The sequence below is a fragment of the Coenobita brevimanus genome, chromosome 88 (assembly GCF_032717465.1).
Source record: "Coenobita brevimanus isolate Jiangsu-jjx chromosome 88, ASM3271746v2, whole genome shotgun sequence".
In the NCBI taxonomy this organism is placed as follows: Eukaryota; Metazoa; Arthropoda; class Malacostraca; order Decapoda; family Coenobitidae; genus Coenobita; species Coenobita brevimanus.
In genome coordinates, this window is record NC_137041.1 from 2319924 (window position 1) to 2337607 (window position 17684).

At 40.5% G+C, this 17684-nt stretch overlaps 1 protein-coding gene across 1 annotated transcript in view; it reads left to right on the forward strand.

Annotated features, from left to right (window-relative positions):
- LOC145411159 (uncharacterized) overlaps positions 1 to 16266 on the forward strand; it is a 165823-nt gene extending 149557 nt beyond the window's left edge. The window contains exons 9-13 of the mRNA XM_080281214.1: positions 2822 to 2941; positions 4457 to 4586; positions 14405 to 14559; positions 15692 to 15816; positions 16122 to 16266. Of these exons, the coding sequence (XP_080137340.1) occupies positions 2822 to 2941; positions 4457 to 4586; positions 14405 to 14559; positions 15692 to 15816; positions 16122 to 16266 (675 nt within the window). The remainder of the gene's footprint in view (positions 1 to 2821; positions 2942 to 4456; positions 4587 to 14404; positions 14560 to 15691; positions 15817 to 16121) is intronic.
- The last annotated feature ends 1418 nt before the right edge of the window (positions 16267 to 17684 follow it).

Here is a 17684-nt window from a genome sequence, read left to right on the forward strand (position 1 = left end):
CTCAAGTATATAGCTATTATTGATGTTTTTAATGTTATTGCTATTTATGTGAGACATCACCAATTAGTAACATTATTTTTTTTTTTTGATGTTTTTATGTTGATGTTGGAATGCAGGCCAAGCTGGATGGAGAGAAATTCTCGTTGCCTTTGTTGTTACTTGTAATTGTATGTGAGTGAGATTTGGTTAACTGGGGGTAAATACCACCGTTGATGTTCCTATTCTTTTCTCTGTGATAGTAGGGAATGCGTAAAAGACTGGCTTTTTTTTTTTTTTTTTTTTTTTTTTTTTTTTTTTTACACAGTCATTGGGATGGTGTATGCTATATAAAATGAATTAAACCTGGATAACATTTGTAAATTAGTTTCTGATATTCTAAAGGTTGTGAATGAGAGCTTTTGCCAACAGATCAGATTAGGTTTTTGCTTAATGTAGTGCTTCAACACTCAGTGTGATTTATGTGTTTGCAGGTGATTGTTAATGTTTATAATGATTATCATCAGTGTATAGAGCTGCACATCAAGTAGGTTGTTTAGTGGAAGGCAGTACCTCCATTGCAGTTGGAGCCACAGCTTGTGTCTCAAGATCATTGACAATGGTTGCTCGTACTGCACAGATGATGGGACTGGGGGAAGTCCACCATTATTCTTTGGGGAGACAGGTAGGAGATTGAGGGAAGTTTGCATAACCAGACATCTCTGTCACAGTCATTTCAGTGCCAACACTTGAAGGCATCCCTCTCCAGCATCACTGCAATAGTGAAACCTGGGATTAAACAACCAAACACATCATATGAGTTATGTTTTTGCAACAGCACAGTGGGTGAGGTACGCACATAGATGTGATAGTAATTCTAGACCAGCCATACAGATCATAAGAGTAAAGGGTTTTGTAGGTACCATACATACATGAATGTCAAAATGTTTTTAGAACTGGCCACACACGTGATAGTAGTTAAAAGAGTTCAGTAGGTGACATACATACATGGCTGTAATTCCCAGGATGAAACAGCCATACAGATCATAAAGTTTAAGTGTTTGCAGTAGTTAGGCAGGTGACATACATGCCATAGTGTCAAAAGTTGTCCCATATGTCTTTACTTTAGGGGGGTCCCTAAAACTGAACTGCCGGTGTGGTGTTTTGTGTGTGTGCTGGAGTGATCTATCTCTTGGATGGTTGTGTCTATGTGGTGGTTATTTTCTGAGTGTGTTTTACCCTGTTTCAACCTGAGGATGTGCTTTTCATTTTGTTTTTGCTGGTGTCTGATATTTTTTTCTACTTTGAAGATCCTCCTCATAGTGTGGGAGTTAATGAAAGTGACAATAAGGGTACATATCCTTTATATTAAAAAAAAAAAAAAAAAAAAAAAAAAAAAAATGTTGGTAGCAGACTTTTGGTACTGGAACTACATGGCACCTACACTCATTTTACTCTGACTTGGCCTAAAACTGTCATCCCCCCATCCTGAAAACTGAGTTGTAGATTAATTCTAGAATATGATGCAGGTTATGAAGAAAAGCTGTGGAAAGGATGTAGAGCTGCAGCACTGTCTTATTCTGTTATGTGAAATTAGTTTCAAACCAGCAGAAAATTGGGCCAGGTTAAGGTAAAAGGACTATAGTATCATTGTTATTTGTCATCAGCAAGTGAAAAGTGTCTGCATGGCCAAAGCCTTCAGAAATGTGAATGCAAATGCACAGTATATCTTACCCCTCCAGTTCAAAAACGTTCCCTAGGCTGAATAAAATATCGTAACATTACCTAGAATTAAAAAAAAAAAAGAAATGGAAGAGCCATTCTCAGTTTGAATGGGGCAAGATATGATGGATGTTTATTTAATACGTACATGTGCACTTTATTGTCATACCTTTCACGCTAACACCCTGCCTTTCCCTCCACTACCGCCATATATGTCACTCGTTCCTAACCAGTATTACTTGCCTACCATTACTATCACACCACCCAGCACCACCAGTACTTATCATACTTATCCTCTGCCTCACCCAATACAGTACTATCATCCTCAGAACAGCCAAAACACCATTCCTACATTAGTTTTAGACTGTTCTGTCATATGCAGTTCTTCCAACACATAGCCAGTACCCACCACACTACCCCCACTGCCCCTCGCTCAGTACTGACACACATGCAACACCACCACGGTACCAGTACCATTAATGCCAGTGTGTTGTTACCTTACCCAGTTTGTATGGCCATCTGCAGTCCACCCAGTTCCACAACACACCACACCAACACCCTCCCCCACCCCTCCACACAGCCAGCATCATCACATTACTTCACATTCTTAGTCCTTCCACATAAATCCCTATCTCCTGCCACATCTCCATTTCGCCCAGTCCCCATACAGTACAGGGTACCAGTACCCTCCACACTAACCCCTCCTGCCTCACCCAGTACTATGCTGTCACATTCAGTACTGTTATTATTACACATTCAACACTTCCACACAGTCCATACTTCCACATTTAAACCTAGCAGTATAAACCACTATGCCATTACCACCACAAATCATATCTCTGGCTGTCCCACTGCCATTCCCAGTTCTTGCACAGCACAAATACCTGTACTTCTCACATTAATCCCCTCTTCCTCACTCAGTACTACTAAATACCCAGTACTACAACATATTCAGTTCCTTGCATTAACCTAAGCACCAAATAACTACAACACCAAAACTATTAAACTCGGTCTTCTACTAATGCACACAGTCCTCTGTCACCACCCCCAGTCCTCCTGTGCCACACTCCCAGTTCTCCTAATGCACCCAGTCCCCCTACACTAACCTGCCTGCTTCCCCCAGTACGACCTGTGTTCGCCCAACCCGTGCCCGGCCAGCCTGGTGTGTGTGGATAAGGGCAACAGCTACTCCTGCGAATGCCTCAACGGATTCACCGAGGACAACTGTGGACCCCACCCTCAGGTCTTTCTTGCTTCTGCTTCCTTCACTCTGACCTATCCTTCTTCTCCACTATTCCTTTTTCCTCCGAGCTGCATACTCTCATTCTCGTAGCTGCTGTTACTTTGCCTTCTGGTCTTCCTGCGTTTCCCTTTCCTTCTAGTAGCCGCTTTCTCCACTCTCCTCAATCCACCCCTTCTCCTCCTCCACATCCTTCTGCTTGTGGTTGCTTTCTCCAATTTGTCTGCCATCTCTGTTTGCCTACTCACCCTAATATTCCTTAACCCCTTCACTGTGAGAGGTCTGCCCTTAGGCAGGCAAAGTTTTTAAACAGTAGCAACCTCAAAGCAATACAGCAGCAGTTTACTTCAGCTGTTAACTTCATCATTATGCTACAGTTCTTCCCAACGCAGAATTAACTCCAGTGCAATCAGAGGGTTAAATTATGTAATGATGGAAAGGATGAAGTACTGAATAAGGAAATCCTGCTGAAATGGTTGTATACTTTCACAGTGAGAACTTGTCTCTAAACTGAATAGATCACTTGACAGAAGGAAAATTATAGTGAAAAAGATGTAATTTTAATGGAAAGGTTAATGGAATTTATTTCCAAACCCTTCGGTATGAGACATGTCCTTTAAGCTGAATGACTTTGTCTTGGGAAGGGGGTTGGGCTTTCTAGACCTCTTTTATCCACCTAAAGATAAGGTGATGTAGGTTCCAGAGAGTAAGAAAAAGAAGAAAAAAAAAATGATGGAGAACACAGCAAAACTGCCAAATTAAGTAGGCCACATTCTCAGTCACTTAACATTCAAGCCTCAGGAATCCTGACTCAGCCTCACAGGTATTAGCATCCATTGTATTGTATAAGTTGATTGACGTTGTTTCAAAACCCTTCTCTACTGGAGGTCTGCCCTAAGCTGAATAAAATCATCTGCAGAAGTAAACTAAAGGAAGAATATCGTAATGGAGGAGTTAATGGAAATTGTTCCTACTTGGTTGTGATATTTCTGTGGTTATATTTTGTTCTGCTAATCTTTTCTTTTTATTTTTCAGTGTGCTGTCTGATAGTTTGAGAATTAAGCATGAATTTTGGCATGCATTTCATTAGTGCCTCCATTTGCTAATGACAGGTATGCATTAATAGTACTGAGAACATGGTGTTGAAAGTGGTTGTGCTGTATTTTACTGTGCTGTACTTGTATGTCATATATAATTGCATTGAATGCCAGACAGTTGTGTGTGTGTGTGTGTGTGTGTGTGTATGTGAGAAAGAGAGAGAGAGAGATTTATGTATGTACTAAGAGTGAAAATGTGCAGTAAAGTACTCCCTTGTAAATATTTGTACTTATGTACTGATTATAATATTCCACACAACATGCTTTAGTAGTTAAGAAAGACCATTATCCAGTGTCCAACCAGTGAGTACATGTACAGGATTTTGAACATGCTTGTGAGGGCAGAGATGTAGCCATTATTTCAAATCTGGAGGAAAGTTACAGTTAATGTTCATATGCAAATTTCCTGTGTGTATTCCAGCTATGTACACCCAACCCCTGTGACAATGGTGGTACGTGTTGGAACTTGCCTGATGCCAACGTGTTCTACTGTGCCTGCCGCCCGGGATACACAGGCACAACATGTCAAGGTATCCTACAGGACCCCCACGGTGAGTGAGGCAGGCCGGGCTGAGGCAGGGGAAAGGATGCCTAGGATATGTAGATAGACAGTGGGTAGGTAAACCAGGGAATGGCAGGATGCAATATGATGGTAGGTAGGGGATTAGCTGCCTTAGACATATAGATGGACATTGGGTAGGCAGGCTGGGGTGAGGCAGGATACTGTATGATGTAGGTGAAGGAAAAGATGCCTAGGATATCTGGATAAACAGTGGTTAGGTTGCTTAGGTTAAGATATGTAGTATGAATGTATTGGTTTGTGAAGCAGGGATAGGATCATGATAAGGACAGTGATGTAGGGTGTATAAACAAGTGGTTGACAGCTTAGAATTAAACTCACTACTAGACAATATGTCTACTAATATAATTTGGATTGGCTATTTTTAAGAAAAATAACATTTGAAATGTTTCTTTATACTTTAGAGGTAAATGGAGATTGTGTCTAATTTGTTTTCATTACCATATGTCTCCCATAAGCAAAATAAAAGTGCTTAGTGGTGGAAGAAATTATCATAGAGAAGAGGATGCAGATATAAATACGAGTAGATGATACAATTTAGATCGCCTCCCACTAAATTTGGGGACAGTATTGTCTTGTATGTGCGGGTGAACCATTTGTTTGGAGGGCACCATTAGGCATGATATATATATATATATATATATATATATATATATATATATATATATATATATATATATATATTTTTTAAGGGAAACCTGGTGTACAGGAAACCATTTACTATGCTGGGTGGTAACCATATAACCAAATTATGGTGCCTGGTGGTTTAGTGGGTAATTAAGGTGCTCCAGTCAGATTGAGCCTGTGTAGGTTTATTCCAAGGAGTGGTTGGGGTTCTCACATAATGCCACTCAGGGATGAGTGAGGCTGGTAACCCTCATCTTAAATGTCAGGACCAACTTGCTTAGCCCCGGGTTCCTACACTCCTTATGGGGTGACATAGGATTGGATGATGGGTGTGGGGAGGGGGAAGGACACACAAAGGAAGAGGTGACTTAAAGAAAGATTTATTGTTAGGACAGACTTTGGATGTTGGTGTTGTGGTATATGTAAATACTCAGGAAGTCTCATTGAAATCCCCACTTCACGGTTTAACTTGTGTTCGCTTGATGTGAGTGTGAGTCTGTGTATGTGTGTGTGTGTGTGTCAAAAGTTATAATTTGTATACCATACAGTGTTATACTTGATTCCTTACAAATTGTTTAATTGTGTGAGCATTGTGTATGAAGGTCATAGGGAAGTAAAAATATAAGATTATTGGCTTAGTTACCAGATTTATTATATTTTTTTACATTCTGCTGTACAGGTATGTGTATTTGAAAACATTAGCCTCTGCCTGAAAGTTAAGTACAGTCTGGAAAAAGTATCCAAACAGCTAGATATTTGATTTCAAATGGACATCACAGCTTTACTTATCACTGAATGATTGGTTGGGAAGTGCATTTCTTAATAGAAATATAGTGTTATTATTGTTGTGTTGGCTTAAGGCTAATCTGGATGTGAACCCAGAGGACTGCAGGAAACCGGTCTCTGCAGCTTTCCTTGAGGGAGTGGGTTGGGGGGAGCTAAGGGGCATCTGTACATCCAGGCAGTTCTGTCCTTTAAATACATCAGTGCCACCTCATGAAGGCATCCCTCTCCATTACCGTAGATATACTGTATTGTAATTCTCCTGTTTATCTAACTCATCCATGTGGTGCAATGTTTACTCTTCTGTTGATAATAACAGATTTTAAGATCCACATATTCAGATCCTGGAACATTTAAAGGGAGGAAAGAGTAGTCTTGGAGATGACTCTCCTCCCTCTCCTGAAATTCCTGTTAAGTATCCATTCACCAGTGAATTCATATTTCCACACAAAAATCCTCCTCCTAATATACATGCAAAGGGGCCTAAGATAGACTCAGCAGCTAAATGTGTTTGTCCTCAAATTTTGGTCGATACTTGATTACCAAAAATGTACAGTACAGTATTGCTGATACATTAGCAGGAGGTGGTGATAGTGGTGGGAACTTAACACCTTGATCAGATGGCAGAATAATTTGTTTATTTTTGCTACTTTCAGATTAATATATTCAGCTTAGGAAGAGCCTCTTATTAAAGGGAATAACAAATGTCATATACAAAACCCTGCCAGTCTGAAAAGCCTCTGTGGATTAAATTATATGGGAATGACAAGAATAAGATGAAAATTAAGTATCTTAGTGAATGGGATAGCTTTTGTTGTAACCCCATCCCTCTAAATACATGAGATAGAGGGATGGGATCGAGAGAGATATGAGAGAGGGAGATATGGCTGAAAGTTGGGGAGTTGACAGCCTGATAGCAGAGGACAGGGGTACATGAAGCCAGATTGTTTGTGTCCATCCATTTCATGATTGAGTCATGTGGCTGTAAGTAGAGATACTCAGACAGTATAATATCATGTGCAATATCCTGGATACAGTCCTACAAACACTTTAGTTTTGAATTAGTTCATTATGTCATATTTTTTTATTCTTAGAGTATTTGAGATACTTTTTGTACTGACTGTGCATTATGGTATTGCATATAGAGCCAGGTTGGTAGAAAAGCCCATGAAGTGTTGGACTGCCAGGTCATGCAGAGGAAGTATGTGTGTGGCGGAGCTTTAAGCCCATGTTGCTTTTGAGAATGTTCTGGGACTTGTGGTGCTATGTTTGCTACTGGATAGAGAACCTTATGCAGTATAGGTATTTTTGTTGGAATTTCCGTATATGATGAAAGGTCATTATGCCACGTGTATTTAATGTTCACAACATATGTAACCTACGTATGTTGGTAGAAGAGCATTGAAATGGCGGCAGATAATAAACTGACCCTACATAAAATATAAAGTAGCATTTATAGGATGTTGTTGGCTTCTGCTTCCTACCCCTTCTCCCCCTCCTGGCTGGATCCTGTGTTCAGTAGCGCAGTTGTTACCCTCATGCAGATGTGTTCCTTGTGCAGGTGTTCAGGTCAGCCCAGATGTTTGGTGTCTTTCTCTACCCTCCCCACATCTTGGCCTACCTCACTCACTCAAAATTGCATGAATATAAAAGCTAAATTATTCGTATCCTCAATTCGCATGACTAAAGTCCCCCACGTACTATTTAATTTTTCATATATATTAATCTTTGACCTTGTATATTATTGTTTATTATTCTTTTACCCTCTTGATAGTTCTCAGACTTTTTTTTTTTTTTTCCACAGTACCCCATGCTTTGATTTTGGAGGAGCTGTGCATAGTTATGATTGATTTTAGCAGCCCATTTTGTAGGTTCCTAAATTTCTGCAAGTTCCTGTGCATGTCCTTTTTATACCATACACTTCAGCCTTTTTACATTCTCATTGTGATAAGTTTAACTAAGTATTTTCACTCTCATCAGCTACAAATACTATATGCAGGAAGTCTTCATCGTAAGTCAGGGATAAATATCTTTTTTCATACAGCGGGTGCTGGAAATTGATCAGGTCAGCAATGGAACTTTCACTGGCAATCTTCCTGCATTTTTCTGTGGATTTAATAGCAAAATGGAATTAAGAAAAGTGGAGTACTGTATGTAAAGCAAACAAACAAAAAAATGACCCACTGAGGACTTACTGTATGCATGTTTTATGCTTCAGTGATCCCTATGCATGCTAAAGTAGGACTCAGGACAGATGGGCAGCAGGCACATCACCATCCTATGGGTTTTCATTTGCAGTTTGTATGAGTGTGCTACTCATTGGTGCAGTGCAGGTATTTCTCATTTGATTAAGTGAGTATGAAGTGCTTTACAGTATTACAATTTTTTAAAAGTATTTTTTGTTATTACATTCTTAGCAATTACAGTAATCCCTCGATAATCCAACGTAATTGAGCCAAAGGCATGTCCAGGTAATGGCTCCATCCGGATAATGAACTTCTTCCCTGGCCCCTCTTTGTACATAACCTAACTTTGAAAGCCAGTGTAAAAGGCCACTGTGGTTCATCGTACAGCACTTGTTCCTGTTATATAACACTACTCTAGCTGGTCAAGCAGACCTGTAAACTACAGCCAAGTAATTACCATGGTCAAGCAGACCCATCAACCACAGACAAGCAGTCACCACTTCAGGGCCATACCCTGCAGTGACATGAAAAAAATGGCTACTCAAGAAAAATGCAGAGGTCACACAAAACATAATGGTAAAATGGTATAAAAACATGGTAAAATAGAATAAAATCTTGATACAATACAGTAAGCTTGAATAAAGTCATTGTCAACATACATGATTCGACCATCCTGCACCAATCTTACCCAGGATCTCCTGCTTCTCCAGAATCAGCACTATCCTCTTCCTTTTCCCTGGTGTAGGGGCCATCATCATACACCCTGGGAAGAGGCATGCAAGGAATACCAAGACCTGAAGCAGGTAGGTAACAACCACGAAAGCCACCAAATCGCATTGCCATATCTACTGTCCAAGAGGAGCTGTTCACTACATTGTCATCACGTGGGAACTAAGAATGAACAAAGGGAAGTCTCCAGTGAATGCTGGGTGAACTACCCAGCCAGACAGGGTGATGCTATCAGGCCCTTCCCACCCAGCTGGGTGAAAATGTTCGCACGGCCATAATTTCAACCCGGGTGCATGCAATTTGTCTGGATAAAATGGGAAAGTGTATGAATAATGGTTTTGAACAGCCAGATCATCCAGCCCTCTTTAGTTTTCAGAAGAGGCTGGATGATTCAGTCACTGATGCCTGTCCAGGATGCAACACAGCACCCCATACTATCAAGCACATTATGGAAGACTGCATTGTATGCAATAGCCAGCACCAACAACACAACGCATACTCCATGAGAGCTCTGTGGGAAAGCCCAGTCTTAGCCGTGACCTTCCTTAGGGACTTGGGGCTGTTCGGCCAGACTGTCTAGGGAACAACCACTACTACTACTACAGCCAGGTCACAGTGTCTGGGTAATGGATTGATTGGGTAATAGAGGGATTACTGTATTTGTAAATGGTGAAATAGCAGGTTGTAGACTACTAAAGTATATTCTAAATCCTCTTACTAGGTGTTGTTATGAATATTTTTCCCAGGTGAAATTAGGTGGAAGAGCCAAACATAAAAGTTATAGAATTTACAGTGCATTTGCCATACATAGGTGATGTCAGTAGTATGTTTGATGTCTTGCAAAATGCAGTGTTCTTTCCCTTGGACAGGCTTGTAGTCAGATTCTCTCATAAATCTACATTGACATTTGGGAAAAAATTGAATTTAGACTCTCAGTTTGAAATTTAATAGGAAATTTGATCGTACATAGAAATAGAAGGTATGTTTGTACTGCCATGGAAAAGTCATTTGGAATTAAACTGAAACAGTGAAGAGTCTTGGCTTGTGGCAAAGAGAAGTGAGATACTGTGGGTGTTGTGATAATTGTTTGCACTCATACCCTTTATTTAACATGATGTATGGATGGGATTCAACTCTGCCGTTTTAGGTGCCAGTTTTGATAGAGGGAATTATAGAATACAGGTACATGTGTAGTATTCTCTCCACATTATCCTTAGACTCTCATCCAACACAATCTGACAGGCAGTGGTAATGTAGAGTAGTTGGCTAAGGATCTTTGAGAGTGCCACATCTTTAATTACAGTGATTATTTTCCATTTTACTCCTTACCTCCTGTTTGCATTTTATGGATATCTATTCAATACTGATAACAATTCACATCAATATGTGCAAGAAGATTAGCAAGGTGTGATGAGCGAAGTAAATTCCTGAGAAAGAGGTGTTACAGAATCTCCAAAACCACCTACAGAAATGGCCCCAAATCTAACCTGACTTAAGCAAACTTAGCCTGATCACTTATAATATTCTCGTCACACTTAACCAGATCACTTAAACCAGCCAACATTAACTTGACCTATCTACATCTAACCTAACCTGACCTAAATAAACTATGTAATCACTTGATGCAACCTGTCCTATCTTAACATATCCTCATCTGACCTAATCTGTCATCTTCCATCCTTTCCTGATCAAGACCTAACCCAGCCTAACTTAACCTGACCTTATCCAGCCTAATAACCCAAGCCTGCCAGATTAGAGCAACTGACCCATGCTAATGTAACCCATCTTAGCCTAAATAATGCACCTTTGTCACAACTCCTCTTATTAAACACTCAGAATTTTGTAAAGCCTAGTGAAAAAGACTGCTTGATATTTAGGGAAGTGTAATATTGTCACTGTGATCTATATTAACCACACTAGTATGATCAATTTCCCCTGGGGCTAACTTTTCTCGTAGTCCCATAGATAGAGTATGAAGTGTGATGTAGCCAAAACACAGCCACATCCTACCAGCACCTGTCTCTTGTGCTGTCTCATGGCTGTACAGTACTATCATGAATTGAGGAAACTCCCTGGTACTTCCTCCATACTAATTGTTGTGAATTCTTGTTAATATTGTCTTGTGGGAAGTGGGATGCATGCAATCTCTTCACTGGAGTGTTATCTTTAGGTTATTTTGAGGTAAGTGACATGTATAATATTTCCCTGTAACCAAGGGAAGCATTTAATACATTGGGTGCCAGCAGTATAGCAAAGAAGTAGATGCCTGATGTTCTGGTGGGTTGAGATGCTCACTTGGGTGTTTACCATCCAGGGGGAAGCCATTGGTCACATTTGTCTTAAATACTTGGACAAAGTCATCTTGCTGTGGGTCACTGTGTATTTGTCTTTTCAGTAATGACATGGTTGCACTAATAATTCCATAAAAGAAACTATTAATATGTCAAATCCAGCAGTAAACTGGTAAGGAAGAGGTGTTAGGGAGTCCATCCTAATGGTACTGTCTTCAGTGATGGATGGATTTGATGGCAGAGGTCACTAAATTTGCAGTGTAATTATATGTGAAGGAAAATTTCTTGTTTTATATTTTCAGCATTCAGTATCTGGTTTCAATACTGTAGATTTTGTAATAGATCCAAAATATGGCCTGACTTGCCAGTTTGTAGGTTTCTCTTGATAAACTGCCTGATTTCAACCATTTCCTTGATTGTACCCAGTTATGTAGCAGTTGATGGACCAAGATATTCTTCCTTTCAGTAATGTAGCTGTGAATATTTTTTGTGGCATATAACTTTTTTCAGTATATTATATGCTAAAGTCATGTAATTTATATCTAACTTCAACCTGCTAGTGTTATGATATGGAAGATCTGCTTGTTTTAAGTTTAGCTCATCATTGATTTTCACGCATTGTCCTGCATTCTTCATCTTTTCAGTCTGATGAAGTATTGTTTATTTTATTTTTGCATTCTCCAAACAGTTTTATTCTGCTGAGAGGAGACACTGCAGAGTGAAGGAATTAATGAAGTCTGTATCTAAGCCTTCCATTTCAAAAAGTCTCACAAGTTATTATCAGCACCAGCATCATGATCTTCATTGTCATCATCGTCATCGTCAGGCTTCCTCATCCTCACACACCATTCTCACTCTCCCAGACACTCTTCTTACTCTTTCATCAGGGTATTGTTCCACTCTCTTCTTCCATACCACATAAGATCTGCCTCTACCAACAGTGCCCTCCATCTCATTTTCACACACTTTCTTTGGCATCCTAGCTGTGTGCATTTTTTTACATGTCCATACCTTCCCAGTTCTTTAACTCCTTCCATCCAGTGGCATTCCATTCATTTAATTAATCTACCACCAGACAGTTTTATTCAGCTGTAGTAATAAAAGGATCATTATCATCATAGACCTCCTTTCCCACCCTAGGCCAGGGTGAGGAGTAGCAACACCCAGTCAGCCTAAGTTTGCCCATTTCAATGGGCCACGCTTCCATTCACTCATCATTCAAGCCCCCAGAAACCTGGCTGTACCTGATATGCCTCTCTGACTTCCATACCTCTCTTCTTCACACACTCATTCACCATATCCCTCCACCTTCTCCTTGGCCTAACTCACCTCCTCCCACCTTCAGATTTGCTCAGCTATACCTTTTTCACCACTCTATTGTCATCCATTCTCTCCACATAACCAAACTGTCTCATTACACTCTCTTCGATTCTGGTGTCCACAGACTTCCTCACTCAGCATCTTTCACGAATCACATTATTTCGTATCCTATCCACTCTCCGTACCCCACATACATTCCTCATCAGTTTCATCTCCACTGCATTCACTCTTGACTTTTCATTTTCATGCCACACCATAGTTTCACATCCATATGTTAAAGTTGGCACTGACGCTCCTTGATGTAAGCCTTATGCAACTGCAACACTCAAGCCTCTGTTTCTTATCAAGGCCATCATAGCACCAGCTACTTTCCTTCCTTGTGCCACCCTACTTTCCACTTCTCTTGCACATTTTCCTCTCTTTTTTATCACTGTACCCAGGTATTTGAACACTCTCACGAATTCCAGTCTCTCACCATTCACTGTAACATCACACTGGGAGTCGTCTTCTCCCATGATAACCATCACTTTACTCTATTCAGCATTAACTCTCAAGGCACAATGCTCACAGACATAAACAAAACTGTGCACTAGTCTACAAAGTTCTTGTTCAGTATTTGCAAGTAGCACTGCATCATCAGCATACAACAAATTTGATACGTCGATCCCCATTCATTACCAATGCCATCCCGCTTTCCATTACTCGTGTTTTTACTTCTCTCATCACGCCATCCATATATACGTATACAGTATATTGAACAACCGTAGGGACATCACACAACCTTGTTACACGTCCACACTGATCGTGAACTATTCACTTAGATACCCATTTACCCTTACACATGCCTCACTACCATCATAAAAACTCTTGATGGCACCTAGCAGCTTACCATCTACACCACACATGCATGAAACCTTCCACAGTCCTCTGTCTACTTTGTCGTATGCTTTTTCCATATCCATAAATGCCATTAACACCTTATAGTCCTTCTCACATGCCTTCTCCACTGTCTGTCTCGCTGCCAATATTTGATCCATACATCCACTGCCACTTCTAAAGCCACCCTGTTCATCACTCACTAGGACTTCTGATGTCTCTCTTACTGTACTTTCTTTTTAATAATTCTTCCATATACCTTCCCTACGACATTCAGCAAACTTATGCCATGATAATTCTTGCATTCACTTCGCTTACCTTTATTTTTGTACAGAAGTACAATCACAGCCTTTTTCCACTCTGCTGGCATGGTTTCACTTATCCATGCCTTCTTACATATCTCCAACAAACACTTCATTCCACTCTTTCCACTACCAGTACACTTAATCATCTCTGTATACACCTCATCAACCCCAGCTGCTTTCCCATTTTTCAGTCACTTCACAGCATTCTTCACCTCTGTGAGTGTCATGTTTCCAGGCACTGCACACTAAAAGGATCAGTTAAGGATATATCTAACCCATATCTAACTCCTTCAGTTTGAGTCCCTCTGAACTTAAAATAGTTTTGGAAGTAGTACCAGCAGGACTAGAGGTATAGTTGTAGTGAAAGAATAAGTCCATATATTAACACTGATACTAATACCTCATCCTTCCACACATACCTTAACCGTTTAACCCCTTTTCTGCACTTTTCATTTCTCCTTTATATATCTTAACATCTGCAGTCTTCACAGGCACATCATCAGACATTTTCATATCCCCTTTACATCTCTCTCTTGCCATACCATCATCTCACTTTTAGTCTCTCCTTTACCCCTTTCACCTGCATCCTTCATAAACACACCATCTCACAAGCTTATGTCTCTCTCTCCCTCTAACCACCTCCATCTGACCCCTCGTCTATCACCTGTACAGATGAGGCCATCCTTGAGTCGGTAGGGGCAGTGGGGACAGTGGAGTCGGTACCCCTGGATGTACACCTGCCACTGGACACGCCCCTCGACCACATGAGGAATATCTATGTTGCCATAGCGACACTGGGCGCTGCTCTGCTCATCTTTATTGTCGTGGTGTGTGGTGGGGTTTGTGTTGTGGTGTGTGGTGCTATTTGTGTGTGACAGTGTGTGATGATAATTGTATTTTGGTGTGTGGTGGTATTTGAGTTTTGGTGTGTAGTGGTATTTGTGTTGTGGTGTGTGGTGTACTTGTGTGTGGTGTGTGATGTTTGTGTCGTGGTGTGTGGTGGTATTTATGTTGTGGTGGTATTTGTGTGGTAGTGTGCAATGATATTTGTGGTGTATGATGTTCATGGTAGTACTGTACAGTAAACCCTCGATATAATGAACTATTTAGGGGGAGGGATGGGTCGCTATATCCGAAAGTTCGCTATATACGAGGGGTCGGTATTTTCGAGGGACAACCGAACTCAGTTCGCTATACAAGGGGAGTCATTTGGTCCTGCGTTCTCAGTTATAACCTAAACTAACTCTGTGAAGTTTTACATGGAGAATTCAATGGTTTACGAAGTTGTACATGTAAATACAATACTGTACTGTATGAAGTTGTAAATATGAATACAATATATACCTATAATAAGAATACAGTATAATGTAGTAGTGTTACAGTACACTTACTGTGCCAGGAAGGGATGCTGGTGTCACCTTGGGCTGTTTCCCGAACATCCCCCTCATTTAGCGACCATTGTTTGCAAAATCCGAGGGAAGTTTGGCCGCGATTCGGCCGTTCAGTATATCTGAAATTCGCAATACCAGGGTTCGTTATATCGAGGGTTTACTGTATAAGTGTTGGTAGCATTTTGTGTGTGGTGACTTTAGGTTGATGCTTTCACTTTCTGCTATTATGATGTATGTATGTATATAAAACAAAAACAAAAATACAGAAGTCATCATAGTTGTGAATGAGTTGAGTAAGGAGTATTTGTAATGCATCTCTTTCATTTTATGGTTTTGCTGATACCCAGGTGCAGGAGAGAGACATCTTCATTGATGGCAATGATATAACTAGACATTTCAACTGCCTGGTTATACAGATGCCCCACAACTGCTTCCCTCTACCCCAAAAAGAGGATGGTGGACTGTAGGAGAGGGGCAGCTTAAGGCTGCGGTCCACAGGGCCCTCATTTCAGATGGGACTGGAGCCACAAAACAAACAGCTGAGACCCATTTGCTTGTGCATATACAGGTTGGTGTGTGTCATTGTCGGGTAAACAGGACGTATCGCAAGTTCCTGATGAAACTGCCTCGGCCCAGGAAAGTTATGCCAACTGTCAAACGTCCACGACCAACATCGCTGTTTGAGAAACCAAGGTATTGCCCATGGATGGGGTAGTTTAGTCATTGTGGTTTATGTATTTAGTGGAATTATGAGAACATTTGTTGTCGTTAGTTTGTTTTCATTTAATGGAATTGGACCATTCCCATAACTTGAATATCAAGTCAAGATTGCATGAAAATTAATGAGCTGTAGTTATGTGGTTAGGAATTATTCTTAATTGTTACAAGTCAAATCAGTCATTCGGTCTGACTGCTCTGGGTCATTAACTGAACCAAGAGGGGTTAGGGATCTTTGTAATGTTACGAAAAATGTGTATTCCATCAACCCTCATCCTTAGGCGTGGTGATCGGTCTGGGACGCTGCGGCTGGAGGCAGAGCCAGATGGAGCAGCCATGCCCATGACAGCTGCCAATGCCACGTCAGATGCTGTGTATTGCAACATGGATGTGTGTGACAACCAGGAGCTGCCCCTTATCAAGTAGAGGCAGGACAGGTGGTAGATAAATATAAACGGTCCTCCAGGAAATGTGTGAGAAAGGAGATGAATTATGAGAGACACCATTTTCCCCCATAAGGTGAGCAGTGATTGTAGCTCTGCAGCAGCTGAAAATTGAATGCCTGAGGGAGACTGTTTCCTCGATAGGGTCATCAGTAACTGTAGCTTCGTAATGGGTGAGAATTAGACTCATGTTGATGCAGCTTTAATTACTCATCAACAATCTCCTGAAGTTTCTCACACATCTCCTGGGAGACCTTGAATTAGAGAAAAAATATAACAGGACATAGAAGAAATTAGGAGGATGTGACATATGAGGGATGAGAAGAAAATTTAAACAACTGAGGAGACTATATGCAAGAATGGCAAGCAGCTACTCATCATGGAGGAGGTGTGACAGATAAGTGAAAAGATAATGAATACAGGTACTGTACTTTACAAAAGGGGTGTGAAAAACAGAATTCTGTCATAAATGAAAACAATTTATGCAAAATAAAAGCTGTATGTTTAGTAGAGGTGGTCTGTGACTCAAAGAAAGGAAACTTATGTGAAAAAGTAAGAAAAAATGGGCTGGTAAAAAGTGATATGAAGACATTAAGAAGGTAGGCTAAAAGAGAGGGCAGGTTGAGAGCTATGCTAAAAAGTAAGTTTAAAAAGTGCATATTCTTATGAGGGAAAGCTTAAGAATGTAGAAAAATCAGAAGTCAGATAAGAAAGGAAAAATAAGGAAACTGGAAAAAAAAAAAAAATGCAGCAGGGACTGGAAATATAAAAATGTAAAGTCAATGGTATTTTTGGCTGAAAAGTATTATTGATGTTTCCTTCCAATCCTCATCAGGTATAATAAAAATGGAGCCTTTAGAAAAAAAAAAAAAAAAAAAGATCAATGCAGTATTAATTTTGGCTCTTTTGAGTTGTAAAATTTAATGGGTTCTAGCTAATTAAGTTGTGCAAGTTGGCTGTCAGCAGGTAGAATATATTGTTTCATAAAAGGAAATGTTCTGCCAGTGAGAGTAGCTGTATATCGCTCCACTGAAATGGTATGGTATATAGAGATGGAAGTGATAACTAGAGGCATTACAATATCTTACTTGGTAACCGCTAAAGACCTATGCTGCACGATTGTGCTCTTGTGTAATTTAACACGCCAGCCTATCCTGCATGATCGATAAAGACATAAAAAACTGGGGGAGGGTAACTCCACCCCTTTGGTGACATATATGGGATCAGACCAATGAGAGCTAGAGTGTCTGGGGTGGTACAGCATGATTGGCCCCCTAAGGTGGGGGAGGAGGAACCCCCCCCCCACCACTGTCACTTTACCTCCCTCAGCCCCATTGCATCGTCTCCACATTGTCCCCTCCCAACCAACCATACCCCAACATACCCCCTACAGCGGTGTGT